This window comes from Ambystoma mexicanum, chromosome 2q, assembly GCF_040938575.1.
Source record: "Ambystoma mexicanum isolate Mex_15411 chromosome 2q, UKY_AmexF1_1, whole genome shotgun sequence".
In the NCBI taxonomy this organism is placed as follows: Eukaryota; Metazoa; Chordata; class Amphibia; order Caudata; family Ambystomatidae; genus Ambystoma; species Ambystoma mexicanum.
The window spans coordinates 946,628,686-946,642,666 of NC_090924.1; the positions used below are offsets into that span (position 1 = coordinate 946,628,686).

At 39.7% G+C, this 13,981-nt stretch overlaps 1 protein-coding gene across 1 annotated transcript in view; it reads right to left on the reverse strand.

The window, feature by feature from the left end:
* DNAH11 (dynein axonemal heavy chain 11) overlaps positions 1–13,981 on the reverse strand; it is a 4,227,155-nt gene that overhangs the window by 2,059,749 nt on the left and 2,153,425 nt on the right. Inside the window, exons 37-38 of the mRNA XM_069648254.1 lie at positions 10,868–10,960; positions 820–1,014 (exon numbers count right to left, since the gene is read on the reverse strand). Of these exons, the coding sequence (XP_069504355.1) occupies positions 820–1,014; positions 10,868–10,960 (288 nt within the window). The remainder of the gene's footprint in view (positions 1–819; positions 1,015–10,867; positions 10,961–13,981) is intronic.

A 13,981-nucleotide genomic window follows, 5' to 3' on the forward strand; every position in this document is an offset into this window, starting at 1 on the left:
TTGCTCCAATTAAAAATCAGAGAGTGGAAGGATTTGTAAAATGGAACAATTATTGTAGATTTAAAATCATACTATCCAACATATTAAGCCAGTAGTATGAGAGAGTTACAGTCATATTGTTTTGTAGTAAACTCCTATGTCCTTTTTGTAAAAGGTTCCACAAATCACTACTTGTGTTAACAATAAACTATCACACAATAACCAAGGTACACTTTACGCATCCCGATTTAAGCATAGCTACATTTGCCCCTCTACGTAACATTAATTTGCCCAGGTAGACAACTGGCCTCCCACTTTGCGTTACCCTTCGACCACAGTGACCTCTTAATCGGAGAAATAGCGACAACACTTACTTCGCCAAAGCGAGCGGCGCAATGTTAAAGAATACGAATTTAAACATCTGTTCAAGTTGGAGGTTAGTGTTTACGAGCTATGAGGGACATGCTGTGTGCGTCAATAAGCATTACAAGATTAAAAATCACGTACACTGAACATAACAGGGACAAATGGGCTAGTCTCTGGGCAGCCCGGAAATAATATGATGTACTTGTAGCCCATCATCTTTTCATGGGTAAATGGTCTTCTAAAGGAAGGATTGAATGTGATTTTGCATTTCTCTGCCCTTGCATGGACATGCATTTCCTCCAATGACAAATGCGTGTCGTCTCATTAAAGAGCGCATGTTGCTGGCTGGGACATGCCGTCTTTACACAGAGAGCACACCGCAATGTAAGTTCACCTTCAGGCCCAATGTAACTTGACTGCAGTTATGTTGATTGGAACTCTTAAGGGGGTGTAATTAAAAGCAATGACTTTTACTTTGAGAATAAAGCTCTCTTCAGGCTGCAGGCGAAGCTCCAGGGTGGACTTCCGGACCATCTGTTCGAAAGGCAGGTCTCGCTTCCTGGGAACGTCCAAGGCCGGAAACAGGTCACTGATCAGGCCCATGAACACCGGGGTGTCATCCGTCACTATCTTTGGCAGGTTGAAGTCTCTTAAGGCCCGCATCAGCACCTGAAAAGAGCACATGGCAAGATGAACGGATGTAATGTCTAACTTTGAGCGTAAATAACATGCGTTTTTTTTACTATGCGGCTACCGTTTTCATCTCCCTTTTGCACAATATTACTTAATCGTAATATACATTTTTGTCCTGACTCTGTGGTTGGCTCATTGTAGTCACCGATGGTCGAAGTGTATGAAAAGAAGTGGTGGAACTATGTTCCCTGGTGGCCTGCCCCGCTCCCCGCAAACCCCATCGCCACTCTCCCTCCCGACGCACAATACGAACCCCCAAACACAACTGCCTGCTTTTTAAGGGAACAGAAGTGCACGTTTCAACTGCTTCCTACACTTTTATTTTAAAACGAAACCTTTCCCGAACTGTTTGTTTTAAGAATAAAAGTATAGGAACAGTAACATTTAATTAAATAAAGTAGAGGGGCACCGCTCCAGCTCACTTCGACCACTGGCTGTCGCCCTCTTGTAATGTGGGAGCTCAGATAAAAAAAGCAAATGCACAGTCTAGAAAACTAAGGGGATGATTGTAGTGTCAACTAAGTCATTAACAAATAGTGTAATCTATCACGAAGGATTGTGGGCATTAGTTGCCATTACTGGGTATTTTACAGTTTTTAACATGAGGAGCTGTGTCATGGTCGAAATACACCTGTCTGCTACCCCCATCCACTCTTCTTGACAAACATGACTGTTAGTCCGCCAGCATCCATTTGAGCAAATGGAAGCCAATGTAAATGCCTGTCGCCAGGGGCCAGGTTATCAAAGCTTTGCCCTTGTGGAGAAAAACACAGCAAACACATTTAGCACTGATTTGGCTACGTATATGGAGCAAACCAACTAAGCCCCACTATTATCTAAAAATGTTTTCCCCAGGGGAAAATGGAAACAGGCTGCTTCTACATACTTTATTTTCTGCATAACATGAAAAGAGATTTAGTAAACATCTTCTGTTTTATTTTACACAGATATCGTAGAACAAAAAGCAATCTGGTTCCCTTTTTTCCCTAGTGCAAACGTGTTTAGATAATATGGATTGAGACAAAACCGGTTTGCTCCATTTTCTATTAGCAAAGAATTTGCTCATGTTCTAGCACTGGTGCAAATGTTAGATAATCTGGCCCCAGGTTCTCATCGGATTTGCGTTCATTTATTGAACTCCATTGTGCAATCAAAAATTGCACAGTGGGGTCTGCAGTGCATAGAAGTGCCCATGTTGACAGTCCCCTCCGTGCAATTTGCACTTTGGAAGAATAGCACCCCCAACAACTTCTACATCTCGGTCCATGATCAAAAGTGTAACGCAGGCCGAAAGCGGCATGGAGCAATAATTCTTGTAACATATTCAGCTTCTAATTAATTTATTCTTGTTTTGCAGGGTGCCAAACAGAAACACAGTCACTACATAGCGTCCCAAGTGGAAGAATGGACACAGGTGGTCTGAACCTTCAAAAACTTGGAGCAATTAATCGCGAGGTTGTGAGAAGTGGAGAACAAACAATGAACATGGCATTACAGAAATACAGAAATATGCTACATCGATAAAGTTGAATGTAGGTTTGGGTCGAACTGTGCTATAATTGTCAGGGGGTTGTCAAAGTGCAATAAGACAAGACAGCACGAGCGGCACCCATCATTGAAGCTCTCATGTTGTAGGTACGAGGAGTAACGGGAAAGCTTGATAGGGTCTTTATTTGTTCACGAAACAGTAAGTTGCTGTCAAAGGATCTTAGTGTGAGAAGGAGGTTATTTTACTAGCATGTGCCCACAGTACCTAATAGGTTTAGCTTTGCATTCTTTTCCTGGTCTCGGGAGGATAACTCAGGGGCAACACGTTTACCTCGGAAACAAAACAACACAGAGCAACGCAGGTTCGATCCCTGGTTCCGCTTAGAAACCTCTGGATGTTAAACACCTTATAAATGACCAATCAAACGAAAGGAGGCTACCTTAGGGCTCTTGTGAAGCAATGTTTGATAACCTGATTGTGATGGTTATGCCCGACTTCCCAGTAAGCCGAGGGAAAGTGCACATAGTTTTTAAAGCAATTTGTTTGTCCACGGGGAGCCAGTGCAGGAAAACAAGAGGTGGGGTAAAGTGATCTCTACGTCTCAGGCCCTGGATCAGTCCGGTAGCCTTATTTTGGATTGCTTGGATCTGGTATACTAAGCCTTTATGACGACCCATGTTTAAGACATTGCAGTAATGTAGTAGGAAAACTGCAAGAGCCCTGGTAACCACCACTTTGTGTGGCATGTGTAGGTAGGGTAGGATACATTTTTGCATTTGAACTTTGTAGTGTGACTTCTTAGTGACACTCTGAAAATGGTGGCCAAAAGAGAGTAACCCATCAAAGGCGTTGCCAAGATTTTTTGGAAACTTGTGAGCACTCCATTGTGATGAGCCATGTGAAAGGTAGGACTGAGACTGAAGGGGCCCCAAAGTAATGTATTTACTTTGTGTTGTATTAAAGTACAGGCAGTTATTGATCAGACAATCATTGATACTAGAAATGCAAGGGAGATGTATGCCACGTCATGTGGAGCAACTCTCCGTGTGACTGCAACCATGGTACTGTCGTCCAATATCTGAAAGGATGCAAACGAGGGAGATAAGAGGTCAGCTAAAAATACAGCACAGGTCCATGAAGAAGGGCTGGAAGGAAAGGGATCTGATGCCACATGCAACTCCCTGTTTTGTAGGATGGATAAAACCACTCAAGACAAAGGTCTTTGATGACCGAGCAGTCCTTTAGGCAATTGAGGTAAGTGGTCTGGTTCAGTGTCTAAAGCAGCCAGCATATTAAACAGGATTAGGTTTTCTGTATTGCTACTGTCCAGAGATAGGAACAGCTCATCCCTTGTGAAGAGTAGTGAGGCTTCTGCTCTCCTAATAGGCCGAAAGCCTGACTGGTGATTGTGCAGCAAGGTATTAGCATCAATGTAGGATATCAGCTGTTGGTTGACAATGTTCTCGTCTATTTGGCCTAAGAAAGGAATGTTGACAAAGGGAAGGTTCCAAAGGGGAATGGTATGGTTTTTCTCCAGGTACTGCGGGAGGTGGCTTGTATAGAAGGAGCTATTAACTAGTATAGCCAACCTAGGAACTAGTGATTCAATGATCTCTCTGATGGTAGAGGGTAGGTAAAGGTGGAGTTGTACTGAAGATTCCCTCATATTCACAGGTCTGATGAGCTCTGAACGAGTCACCACATCGAAGGTGGTAAAGGTGCAAGCAAAATCCAAAAGGGGCAGCTGAGGGGAAGTGGAGTGTGAACAGCTGGGGACTTTGAATTTTACTGTCTTCACTTAGTCACGGAAGAAGGAGCATAGTTTGCTTGCTAAAGCTTGGGAGACCAAGGAAACCCAAGAATATTCTTATAGGAGGGAGAACCATGTGTAGATGTTGAAACCCTCAGGTCTTGTGAGATGAGGGTGTGCAAGCAGGCAAGCTTTCTGCTCATAGTTGATTGCAAGGTTGCAGACTGTGTATTGCTGCAAAAAGATCATCTTATTTATTTGCTGATGCGATTTTCAACATGTATGTTCACGAGCCAGTGTCCTTCTTCTCAAGATGGCTAGCTCTGTATTATACAATGTATATCTTCTGTGGGGGTTTGTACCCCTTACATATGATGGGAGCAAGGGGGTCAAGCGTTATTGTCATCTCTGTTTAGGGAGGATAGTATCGCCTCCAGGTCATCTGGCAGGATGGCATCAGTCTCAAAAGTCTTAACAAAGGAGGAGATGGTCACACGCTCTGTTGTTCTGACTTGTACAAACTCACTGGTCAATGCCTGGAGACCCCTTTCCGTTTTCCAAGACCTGGACAGCCTGTTTGTAAGCAGGTGGTGACCCAACTTGGGTAGGAAGGGTGACATTCACTCCTTCCAATCTGACACTTTGCCAATCAGTTGTGCGAGGCCCTTTATATTGCTATGATACAACTTTTCATTCAAAATGGTTCTTTTCCTCCCTATGCTCTCAGGCATTGAACTCCTCTGGGACAGCTTTCTCCTGACCTCGGTTATTCGTCACTAGATTCTTCCTCCCAAGTAGTGGACGTTCGTCTCCCACAAACTCACTTCCAGATCAGACATTTAAAACAAAAAAATGCTCTCCCCAGGATCGACCTCAGACCTTTATTATTATTTGTTTCAAGACAGTCACACAAACTCCAATCCCCAAGAGCTGTACTCTGAATATCCACCCACAGCAGTCACAGTGCCCAAACTCCCACTCGCCATGAATATCCACCCACAGCAGTCACAGTGCCCAAACTCCCTCTCGCCACTTCAAACGCCTCTCTCCCCTTTTTTCTTCCTTCCCTTGTATTTCAACTATATCCTCCTTTATCCACCAAGTTGGACATTATTCTTTACCTTAGCCTGACCCCTACTATGTGACATCCCCTCTTTCCATATCACGTGCTAATTTCTGTAGCTTTCCAGTTCTACATTGCTCTTAGTTAACTTTTGTATAGAATTCCATTTGGCAACAGCCACTCACTGCCTGTGGAACTCTTTGATGCATTTCACCTTCTTTCCCTTCAGTTCCATTCATATGAACAATTGGGCTTTCTTTGGTGTGGAAGCAGTTTTAGGTCTTAAAGTTTACCTTGCACAGTCCATATCCCCCAACCCGCCACATTCCATACCTCCAAGAGCAAGGCCAAAGCATGGCTGTCCGCCCAAGACCTGCCACGACAATAACTGTCCCACTAGTGACGACCCGTGCTCTTTTATCTTATTGCACATAGTTGATAGTGTATATACCTGGATAATAGCTGTTATAATAGTTGTTTCTGTATACGATTGTATAATAGTTGTTTCTGTACATGACTGTACATTTTTGCTTATCCCGTCACTGTATATCACCCTCTTTGTTATGCTTATGTATATATGTCGTGTAACTTAAGTGATGCGCCCGGATGCCCTTGGGCCAGGTGCGCTATATAAATAATAAAATACAAATACATAATCCTTTATCCCTTAGTGTTGTAATTCTCCTTCCCTCTTTCTTTTCATGTTTAATTTGAACTTGAATTTGTGCAAACCTGTCTATGTTCATGTACCTAGATCCTAGTTATTATTTGCATGGCCTTTTTAAATCCAACTCTTCTATACTCTTCCATTAATTCTAATGTCATGTCAATGCCCCTGCGGCACAGATTCTGTATATCATCAGAAATTATCTAACACAAAACATAAAAACGGGTCTTTGCAAAAACTCCAAAAGGGGCAGTCCAGATCAGAGGGCCATATGCAACACATAAACACACACACGAACGAACAAACGAACGAACGAACGAACGAACGAACAAATAAACGAACACACGTGTGCACACACACACAATCCTCCCTACCCACCCCTGTTTTGGCTCCTTAGACAAAATTAGTTGATGTTACTCTTAAAACAGCGCTATGAACAGATGTGGCTCTTCGTCCTTTGTGAGACCTTTAACACAGTATTTATTTTTAGAAGTCATTTAAATTACCACCTGGGACCCAAACATTTTCCACATTGCAAAGCTCTGTTGCCTAAAAAGCCTGAATTGGCTGGTGGTCGAATCATTGACTTAGCATGTATGTGTGTATGTGCACATATGCATGCTACACTGAGTCTACTCTAAATGCAACACTAAAGACGTATGAGGTTGTAGGAAAGACCCATTACATATATGGAACATGATTAGGTTTGTTCCATACAAAAACTAGTTTGCATTAATGATTTCAAATGCATAGTTTGTATCTCTGTAATGCTCACCTATTGTACTATAGCGTTAGAAAGTGAAATTACACCTTTAAGGAGCCACATTATTTGGAAAGTGATATTGCTTTTCATAGTTGTGTATTATTTTGTCAATGAGGCTACGAAATACTGATTACAAGATTATATGCTTACATTTCATTGAGAGACAACTACATTGTATAAATAATATGCCATCATGTTTTACAGGAATTGTGAATGATAATTTGGCTTGTTCATCAAATATTACCTTTCCTTTCTCTGTGTCTAGGACTAGAATTCCAGCCTGTGGATTGGCTCTCCCATTCAAATGTCATTGACTCCCACTTTAAGATATCACAATGAAGGAAAATAATGCTGGATCAGTGAAATCTCCATAAATCATCAGGAGAAGTTGGAGAATTGATTCCAGCCGTTCAAAGCAGTTACATGTTGTTTATCTCGTGATATAAAAAGAAGGTGCAGAGCATGTAGAGCACTCAAGGGGAATTAATGTAAGTGAAACACATGGACAGATATATGGAAAAGATAAATTAAATCCTGAATAGTTATTGTATTTATTTATTTACTTTGGCAGTGTTGTAGACGCAGAGCTCACCCAAACAGCTAGCAGAGCATTATACAACGTCAATTACAACAGCAAAACCACATACAAACTCTATTATAGACTATAACACAAATAGTTTTAGCAAATTATATACTAAAAAAGAATACACAAACAAATAAAGCCAGTTTTAACAAAATGCACCTGTTTTCCTGATTGGAACTCAAGTTGTAATTAAGTAAGGTTTTGGTCCCCACTGTGGTGCTTATCTTCCTGGTTCCAGCCCTGTTAAATCTCCTGAACTCCTGATCCTGTTCTGAACCTGCAATATGAGGCTTTCCCTGCCACTTGGACCCAAAGAACACTGGAGAACATCAGGAGCACAGCTGACCATTGGCAGACTACACATGATGTCTGCTGACCACTGCTGGACATCAAAGAACCTGCTGGACCAGGAAAGGGACTCCTCTCAAGCTCTTCTACCTACATAGAGCAGAAAGAATGCTGCCACTTCCATAGACCAATTGAAAAAAAGTATGCTGCATTCCAATCCAATACGAAAGAAGGTGCTCTGATGTGGCCTCCTGGTAGCAATGATCAAAATGTGACAACTAAGTAGAAAAGGTAAAACCGTGTTTTTCCACCAGTTTTTTTCCCTTTATCTGGCAGTCAAATTACACAAGGAGCACGTCAATCGACTGCTCTCAGAAGGCTTTCTCCAGGATACATATTTCACAGAATGTTAATGACTAAATCAAATAGATTTACAAATTGTACATACATAACTGACGCTGCACAAAAGTCTCAGGAAAGTCATTTCCCCTTGTCAAGTACTCACAAAAACACAAACAAGTAAGCAGTACATTAGTATAATGTCAAGTAAAAAACCTAAACATTACATTGGATCAACCAAACATAAAGGCTGCTTTACCAATAACCTCAAGTAGTTTATATGGAAAGGAACAATGTAAACACTATGTAGCAGAGCTCTTCCAGAATGCAAACTTGTCAATAGTAAACATAAATGCAGAATGAATAAGTGATGGTTCCACTTGGAGCTGTCTATACAAACATTAAGTGTTCCTACTGAGAAATAACTAAATCTAATTTTAGTCACTATGAAATAAGGACTAAATCCACATACAGGCATCAAAATAACAAACATGAGTTCATGAATTGATGATAATCAGCAACAGTCAATGTATGACTTTCTCTGTTCATTTTAATATAATAATCATTTTTTTGTGTTGAATGTCATCAATATATAAAATCCCAATACATATATGTATAGACACACTTATACATGGACAAAAAAGTGATCAACATACATAATTTTGCCACATAACATAAATCACAATACATGAATCACAAAGCATATATTGTGAAAAGCATCTACTGAGGGACAGTGCTAACACAAGATTGACGCTAATATAGATATCCGAAAATAAAAGTTTTAAGTAACAAGTAGATGTTTCAAAAAATATCCCAAGGTCAATTCTCTGAATCTTTTGAGCAGCATAAAAATGAAATTAATAAAGTATGCCACCCTCGATCAAAATTGCGTTTCGGCGGATTGACAATGTACCACCTTCCTCTGGATCAAGTAGACCATGGTAAGAATGAAAAAGAAAACTATAAGTGCCAAGAAAAAGAAAAATAAGGTTGAACAGTTATATTTAGAGGCCTACATTTACAAACAGAAAGCAGCCACTCACCACTAATAAGGGGTCTGTATTTTTAGGAGCTCACTGTCTTATTCATTCCAAACACTTTTAAATGACAAACACCAAAGATACTAACAACAATGTTACATACATCGAAGTGGGCAGAAAGAAACAAACAGATGTTGTTGTACCCATCTGGAGTTCACAGCAGGAAAACCTAGCACTCAGATTCTTGCCTCATTCCCTGGTTAGACCTGTGGGGGACATAGGGATATTTTCAAGCTCAAGGAACTCTACTGAGTGCATCCTTTGAAATCCAACATTTCATGGAACAACCCAGTTCTTTTCTGTTTAGCTTCAGTCAGATGGCATGCATAAAAGTATCCTGCCATTCTTATTGTCTCTTGCCTGAATATGTTTTGAACCCATACTGATTTCTTTTTTTGGCATATATAACATAACATATATAAATGTCCTACTTCCTTGGCCTTCCTCAATCCAGTCTGACCTTTTCTTTGTGATTGAAGACTACGCTCTATGGACTCCAGTAACTATTTGCACTTGAACCTTCTGCTCACACCATTAGAGGCCGGTCGCATTACATTAAGTGCCCCATAACTTCTGAGTCCTTTGTTGGAGGATGGGTTTCATTGACTCCAGAAACTGCCTTAGTTTGTTTTCTTTAATTTGATTAACAGATATACCAACCCAGTCCTGGGGTTTCTTAGTTATGTTGTGGCATTAAAGTTTAAAACTACCATCCTGATCCAAAAATAAAACAAAAACAAAAAAGGGACCAAACACAAGGCCAACACACTTGCCATTTTGTATTTTTAAATTGTGTTAGAAGATACCCAAAACAGTGAAAACAATTTCAGAATTTCAGAAAAAAAGGCTGACAAAAAATAAGAAATAGATCTGCTGAAATACGTTCAAATGAATCCAATGAATATATCAAACATAGTGAAGGAAAGAAAAAGGATGTAGACTGTGCTGCTCCAGGAGCCTTCGTACATCCCATTTGCATGTTTTGTGCAGTCGTTTCTTCCTTGGGATGGTGCTCAAAGCAAACCCCTTCACATGCATACAAGCTGAAGCACAGTGTTTCTTAAAAAAACACGTAGCACATTAATAAATCATACAAAGGAAGGGCGAGAAAAGGCAATGGAAAAAGAGAACAGACTGACTTTTTGAAAAGTTTCTCTCATGCTATTTGTTGGTGTTCATTGTCTGGCGCTTGGTAGCATAAGGGTTGTACTTTGGCCTACCAACCATTTGTTCGATTAATCATTCTTTTTGACAGCATTATTGGCAAAGTTATATCAAGTATGTCACTAAGCCTCGTAATTAAGGCCATAGGCCTTTTGCTAAGCTTGGCACCAAAAAGGTAATATGATAAGTTGAAGTGGCGATGTAGACTGCTGAGAAATCAAGAATCCTCGCTGTTTTAATAGAGCCTTTTTGAGTTATTGTTTCATTCTTCACCACTGATTTATATTGAAACGTCCTGCAGGCCAGGTTGTTATTAACTAATCATGGTCTTTTAGCCCTTATTTACCTCTTTTCATACTCGCTCACATGGCAACCTTTTATATTCAGTGGGCCCTGAAAGCTAAGAAGTGTTACTGTTCTTAAGAGTGTCACATTACTTTATATTTAAACATCATCAAAATGTAAAACCCCTCCAAAGAAATTAACAGCATTCATTTATATATCCTGTTGTCTAATATTATTTCAAAATAGTGTTTTACAAATCCATTGTCACAACTTCAATTATCATGCATATTTAATTATAAAGAATGACCAAATTACCAATATAAGCAATTAGCATAATCTTAAGCATAAATGCAGCATGCAGTTTCAACAGACAGTAAAAAAAACATACAAACATATACCTGATCTTCAGGCCTTTTATGATCTCCTCGCTTCAAAGATCCAGCTACAACCAGGACAGATTTCACAGCTCTAAGCCCCCAATCGTAATGATCCTTGAGACAAAGGAAAGCAGTTTTTACTCACAAATTCTACATAGTAATCAAGTGCAAAAAAGGATTTTCCCTGGGTTGGGAATCCAGTAAAAATGTTCTCCCCTGTTTGCGGATCTAGGGAAAGCAACAGTTCATGTCTGAGCTGCCATACACCACAGCACTCACATTGTCAGTTGTTTACAGCCCTCAGAGACTATGATCTAAGCTCATGAGAATTCTACTCCAGTTTGTATTTTTTTGTTTTCTTTTGCATTTAAGCACATTAAAACATGTTGAATGTTAGATGGGTGCAGGCAAAAAACAAAGTGTGCAATGAAGAGAAGCTATGATGCATGGCATGCCCCTTAACAGATGTTAATGCTCAGTGATCATAAATTGTCAGATGTAAAAATGTGCATACTGTGTGAAGAAATTACTACAAACAGGCCATTGTATCATACGTTCCCTTTTGAAATGTGACTTTGAGTCTTGATAGTACAATTGTCAAAACAAGAGGCACATTTTTTAACCACACATTTCTCATTGCTCTGTACTCCGCTTCCATTCAGGATTGGAAAAAAGCTATAATTATACTCTTTTTGCAAAAAATGTTAATATAACGAATTATATAATAGCAGGTTTGTTAAAAGATTTGTGCATGTTTCAAGTCATGTCTATAAAACATAGTTTTATTTTTTGCCTTGTCTTTTTGATAATTTTCCAAGCCTATCACTTGTGTGCCATCACTCCACACCCAGCAAACCCATTAATCTGGCTCCTCCTTCTTCCGGCAAACACACAGGGTGGGTTCAGAGATTATGTCTTTTCCATTTCCAGCATTGTTATAAACTGCAAATGTAATACTATACAGAATGTGCTGTATATGTACATGTTACTTGTGATTGGTTCTTTTACAGTACAGATTGTAATGCGCTGTATTGCACTTCACAATTAATCTAAATATCTTTACCTAAAGTTCAACAAATTCATTTTACGAACTTCATTTAAGTCATAAAAACAGAACATGATTAAACTGTACAGATTACAAAAATAGACAAGCTATACCTTCACAGCTATATACGTGAATGCTGAATTTCTTTACAGGTAATCTTCATGACACCAGGGTGCTCTTCCTCATGGCAGTGCTAAATGTATGATGCACGTTCACCACTGGAGACATTCAATTTCAGCCAATAGCTTTCAGATACACCTTAATTAATTCAATTATGAGATCCGGATGCAGCAGGTACCAATAGGACCACAAAGTAACTCTGTTGTGGGTGACACTAACTTAGTTTTGCAGTCAAAGCTGTACAAATCAACAATAAATAAATACATGCGGCCACCATTACAAATCCAATTTACATCTGCTAATTCAAGCTCTTAAACAGACTAAGAATCTGGCCAGTATGCATGAGGGAGGGTAGGAAGAAGACTGTGATGTAATTTTCTATGCCCTTCAGTTATTTCTTCCATAAGTTCTGCCTGTCAGCTGGTACACTTGAGGGCTCACCTAACCAACTTTGACTAAAAACATGCCAGGTTGTATTCCCTTATGAAACATACTGAAAAGGTCATACAACACAGTTTGTTGCGCTTCTATGAGCCCATTTCAATTATTTTAGCACATCCCAAAAAGGGGATTTACTGACTAGGGCCAACTGGAGCCCTCTCACATTTATCCTACTGATGCAAATCAATTGTCCATGGGATAATCAAAACTATTGATGTATGTTCCATTGTAAGCTTTTCAAAAATAATCTTGCATCTTCACTGACTATTTTCTTGGGGAATGTTCCCTGGCACAATCATCTTTGATGGAGTCTACAACAATATCAGTCATCACTCATATGACTGTTCTGAACTTAATCCACTTTGTGGGCTAGTCAATCGACACAATAATGTACCAGGCATTTCACAGCAAACAGCTAAAGGCCACAGTAATGTCTAAAGACAGCTTCTCCAAGGATTCCAGTAGAAGTTCATGTAGTGTCAATGGTTCATCTTTATTAACAATAGCCTTATCACAGGACCCGCAGAAGGCAAGATGTATATCAATCCTCTTCACAGCATAATGCATACCCAGCTATTTGACATACTTTCTGTTCATAAAATTGCTTCCCAAATGTTGTTAATGTGTAAATGAAATAATGTGTTCTATTATTTCTCCTGAAGGCACAGACATATTGTTCCTGTATGCCTTTCAAGGCATAATATTAAGTTCATTAATCATCTCAGACCACACCCAAAACATCCATCCTATTTTGTCCTTCACAAGCCACCCCTTCACAATCCATTCTCTTGCATTCCTTAAAGTAGTATTATCACCTGTGCTTTTTTCCATGATCCCGCCGAGCTGGTAACCCTACTAAAGCTAATACCAATTTCAAATGTGTTTCCTCTTTTACCCTGTCTAATTGCTTACCCACTAATCCTTGTCTCTTCTTTTATTAGTAGCTGGTATTCTCTGCTGCTACAAGAGAAGTCCCTTTCAACTGCACACTCATTGGCAGGTGTGAAGGACTGCCTCCTTCTCCTGTACAGGAGGTTGAGATCATTGACTGACTTTTCTTCCAGTAGATGTCTTTGGATTCTTCCATCCTCATTACTAGCATACGCTTTTAAGAACTCTGTTACCCTTAGTGACCTTGAACAGTTGATCTGCCTTCTACTGGATTTAACTCCTTATTGATTTAGTTATTCTTCTTCAAAGAAAAAAGTAAACTTAATACCAAATGGGTATACCAATATACCCTCCATTACCTTCCCTTAAACAATACCCATCTACCTATAACAAATTAAATTACTAAGTAGAGCACTTCCTCTTTCATGCTTGTTCCCCGCATTTGGTAGTATCTTGCTCCTCCAGAGTTTAGAGTGGTTGTTACCATTTGATAAACAGTTAATCAGGAGCCAGTCTTAGTAGAGTGATTGTGCAGTGTTTGTTCATCTATGAAGTAGGGAACTCTACTCATTATAAGTTTTGAAAGTGCTACTTAAGCATGACTGTACTGCACATCAAAACATATGTCTCTCTGGATC